General features: G+C 37.9%; 1 gene segment (V, D, J or C); it reads left to right on the forward strand.

Annotated features, from left to right (window-relative positions):
- Nucleotides 1-391: 391 nt before the first annotated feature.
- On the forward strand, nt 392-972 carry LOC132884718 (T cell receptor delta variable 1-like). The segment is given in 2 exon segments: nt 392-458; nt 656-972. Coding segments are annotated over 2 exon segments (384 nt in total).
- The last annotated feature ends 3,871 nt before the right edge of the window (nt 973-4,843 follow it).

The raw sequence follows: 4,843 nt of genomic DNA on the forward strand, positions 1-4,843 counted from the left end.
CATAAAATTCAGCAAAACATGTACATTAACAGAATTAACATACATCATAAACTATATTATCCACAGTTAATACTTGTTTTAAGGAATGGATTGCTACTCCATCTTTGTAATCCTGCTGCAGTATCAGACTCTGCACTGTCGTCCTGCAACCTGGAGCTCACAGTGACACAAAACTCAAACAGACAGCCTCCTCCAAACTCGGTCAGATTAGGCTGAAGTCAGATTTAATTTAAACTTTGTTTACTGATATTAATGAGCCAATAGGAAGTCCATACAATGTTCGACAGCAGCACTTCCTGGGTGTGCACTTCTTACAGATGTGTTCCCTCATGTGGAAAGTTCAGCACATACAGCACTATTATACAGAGTCCTCACAGAGCTGTGTTCAGAAATGGCTCAACCATACAATTTACTGTACACAGTGAGATACATCCCACTGATTCTCACTGTCGCAACAGGTAATTAACTTTCATCAGCTCATCATTACATTAATTAGTACAATCATTAATTATTACAATACATTTTAACTGCTAAATCATTGTATTAATTAATACACATGTTTGTTTTCATCTAGTAATTTCTTAATTTCTTAAGTCTGTATTTGGTTTAAAAAATACTTCACTGATTTATTTTTTTATATTCTCTTTTACAACAGGCAGTTTTGCAGACAAAATTTGGCCGACAGATGAAGATGCCAACATTGTCAGGAACGAAACAGACACTGTTACTCTGAAATGTTCATATGAGTCAAGCAGTGAGGGCATTTATCTTTACTGGTACAAACAATATCCGAACAGCGCACCACAGTTTTTACTGCTTAAAGGTGCCAGGTCAAACTCCTACCAGAGCACTCCTGATGATCGTCGATTAGAGTCAAAAACAACCAGAGACTCCACTGAACTTACTATCAGAGGTCTAAAGCTCTCAGATTCTGCACTCTATCACTGTGCTCTCAGAGTAGCAGCACAGTAATACAGAGTCAATGAAAGGCTGTACAAAAACATACAAATGGTATACATGAAGCTTCTAAAACCACAGATTAAAGATATTCCCTTTACCAACTTGTCAGTTAACCACAGACACAAACAGCATTTGTGGTAGCACATGCACCTGGAGGAAATAGAAAAGAATAATAATGAGGGATTAACACGACAACTCCATATTAATCACAGTGAATTCACAAACCTACATGTTTCATTCTCCAAAATATTTTAATGACACTTCCAGATCCATTGTGTCAGGTTTTGCTAGTTTGCACTACTGGAATAAAACTAATGAACTCTTTTCTGGGTTTCCCCATAAGCTACTGTAATTAATTTTCATTTGTTCATTCATTCACTCATTCATTTGCTCATGTGTTGATTATGCATGTAGGTATACATGTACAAACAGATGTGACTTTGATCATACAGATACAAAAAAAATAATGAAATAGAAAAATAAGAAAATTCCCAGGGGAATTTGCTTTTCCTTTTTCCATCGCAAGATTTGATTCGACTGAAGTTTGATGAATATGGGTCATGTATATCATGTAAAACAAAATTTCCATTTATTCTGTGATTCAAACTTTCAGACATGCATTTAGGTGGACTGGTCACACTGAATTTCCTATACACTCACTGTCCACTTTATTAGGAACACCTGCACATTCTTGCAATTATCTCATTAGCCGATTATGTGGCAGCAGCATAATACAAAAAAAAAAAAAAAATCATACAGATACAGGGCAAGAGCTTCAGGTAATGTTCACATCAAACATCAGAATGAAGAAAAAGTGTGATCTCTGTGATTTTGATCATGGCATGGTTGTTGGTACCAGAAAGACTGGTTTGAATATTTCAGAAACTGCTGATCTTTTGGATTTTCACACACACCAGTCTCTACAGGTTACACAGGATGGTGAGAAAGACAAACAAACAGAGTGAGTGACAATTCTCTGTGTAGAAACACCTTGTTTATAACAGAGGAAAATGGCCAGCTTAGTTTGAGGTGCCAGGAAGGATGTACTAACTCAAATAATCACTCTTTACAACTGTGGTGAGCAGAAAAGCATCTCAGCATGGACAAAACACCAAACCTTGGGTTGGATACAATAGCAGAAGTCCACATCAGATTCCACTCCTGTCTGCCAAGAGCAGGAATCTGAGGCTATCATGGACACAGGCTTATTCACAGACTCCATAGTTCAGTGGTGAGAGCACTGGTCTTATATGTAAACCAGGGGTTGTGAGTTCAATCCTTGCTGGGGGCTGGAAGGGATATTCAGAAGGTAGAAAGATGATCCAGATAAAAGAGGGAATATTGAGAACACTGACACAAGTGCTGCTCATGATTTCTCATCACTTGAAGCCCACTTTCTGCTGGTGAGAATGGCTCCATATGGCCAATCTGAAGATCGGTGAGATGACTGAGGACCTGAAGGTGTCTTTGGTGTGCAATTTCTGCAAAACACTTTGGACTCAAGGCTCCATCAATGCACAGTTGATAACATCAAAAAAAATCCTTGCTATGGAATTTGTCACACGTATAAAGACAAATTAATGATAGCCCTGGTTGAACACAGCAAAATCAGTAAAGCCATAGAGGATTTTCTGAAGAAAGTAACATGAACCTGCTTTCCTCCACACAGCTCATGCAACCATCTCAAACGTTGAGCAGGACACTGCAGATATGAAAAAGTAAAACCTTTGAGGGATATAATGAAATTCCAGCAACACAAAGGCAGTTATTCACAGGTTCTTTGGCTTGTTGGTCTAGGGGTATGAGTCTTGCTTAGAGTGTGAGTGGTCTAGGGTTCAAATCTTAGATGACCCTAGGTTTTACCTTAAATGGTCAGCCTGCACTGCTGGTAACATGGATTTCACTTGGCTGCATTGTTCTTAAAGTGCTAGTCTAATGAAAGTTATATCAGAAAATCCCTGGTTTTCTGTGTGTGATGTGCTCAAGTGCACTGTAAAGTGGGTGGACAAATAAAAAATTGGTTAGGAAAATATTTTTATGCATCTGAATTCTGTTCCAAAAATCACTAAAAGCTTGTCCGCCATTATTAGATCACAGCGATTTACAGGTCGGCAGCGCTGCAAGTGTGACGTTATTTGCGCCAATACCTTCTTTTGTTTCCACACAGACTCTATACTATTCTCTGCAGTGGCGTGCGGTCTTGATACCGATTCTTTTGAAAAAGACACCAAAGCTCTTCAAATTCATCCTCAATCTGTGGTTGGTTGTTTGAGGATGATTTAGAACCTACAGTATAGCCATGGAGAAAAAGGTGGACGCATACACAAGCCAAGTCGCTCGTGAAGAAGAAGAGCAACAACTGCACCAGCTGTTTCTGGAACCTGGGAAATTAATACATGGTACAAATCATAGTTTGCTATTTTTTAAACTAATTTGGTGTTCAACTTTCACAGTTATGATAAATTAGTGTTGCTAAATAATGCCAATAAATAGTCACTTACTTTCACTTTACAGTGCTGGAGCTGCAGGAGCAGGTGGCGCACAACAGGCAGGAAGTTGTTAGGATTCACCTCCAAAACTAAGTTGCTCAAAGTCCAGAGTGCTAACCATTACACCATGGAACCAAAACATTGCTGTAAGATTGTTTTCACCACCAAACTACTGGAATGGACCAGGCAAAAAAAATTAAGCCTGCCCTTGGTCAAAGATTTAGATGTATGCAAACCACACATACTCCTCAATGCCAAAATCCAGGATTGAACCAGGGGGCTTTAGGCTAATGCACTTGCTACCGACCTACTCCAGCAAGCCTTTCATAGTTAGGTCATGTCTCCATCCAAGCACTGCTCTGATTTTTTTTTCTGGGGAAAGCCCTGTAATCTAAAACATAATTATGTGATCAGGAATGGCGCTAGTGTGATGGTGTATTAGGGCCACTGTAGCTATTTTTTTTTTTTACAGAGCAAATTCTGAATTCTGAATTTTCCTCAGCATATTACCCCCACACCCCAGTGGGGGGTAATATGCTGAGGAAAATTCAGAATTTCTGAAGTTGTAAATGTATGATTAAAAAAACTCATATACTCTCTCAGATTGTAAAGTCATACATTTTCAAGAAAAGAATTCACACATTTATGGGAAACAAAACTCGGAAAACAGTGTTTTTGTCAAGTAACCGCTTCACTTTGTAAGGTTGGATCAACATCATCACGACACAGATGCCATAGATTTCCAGAGTTATAGGAAATGCAGTCCTTCCTCATCAATTGCACAATATAAAAGAATAAAGTGTCAGTTTGAAACGGCTCAGCTGTTAACTATAACTGAGAGTTATAGGAAGTGCAGTCTGTGTAGTCGACTGCCCCCACTATTTTTCAGAGTTTTCTCATCAATTGTTTTTTTTTTCTCATAAATTTGCGACTTTTTTCTTGTAAATATCTGCAATGGCCCTAATATGCCATCTATTTGAAATGAGATTTAAACTTTCAAACATGTTTGTAAGTGGACTGGCTAATTGCAGATAAGTGTGAATACATGGTGTCTTGTGTCACAGAAAGGCCTTGAACCCAGACCCTTCTTGCTGTAAAGCAACAATACTAACCACTGCACCACATTATGCTATCTTCAATTTGACAAAAGCAGTGTAAACCAACAAGAAAGATTTTTTTCCCAGTTTATGCCTATTGGGTCTCAAAACTTTGCTATAAATTCTACCAATGGTGTTTAAATAAAATTCAGATTCTTGGGGTAAAAACTGTATTTTTATTTGTGTTGCTCTACAAGCTGTAAGAATGACAATTAAGGAATAACATTTATTTTCTATATTAATATAGTATTATATAATATTAGTATATTGTACAAATGCATCATTTTTGTAGTTTTA

Source organism: Neoarius graeffei, chromosome 1 (genome assembly GCF_027579695.1).
Source record: "Neoarius graeffei isolate fNeoGra1 chromosome 1, fNeoGra1.pri, whole genome shotgun sequence".
Classification (NCBI taxonomy): Eukaryota; Metazoa; Chordata; class Actinopteri; order Siluriformes; family Ariidae; genus Neoarius; species Neoarius graeffei.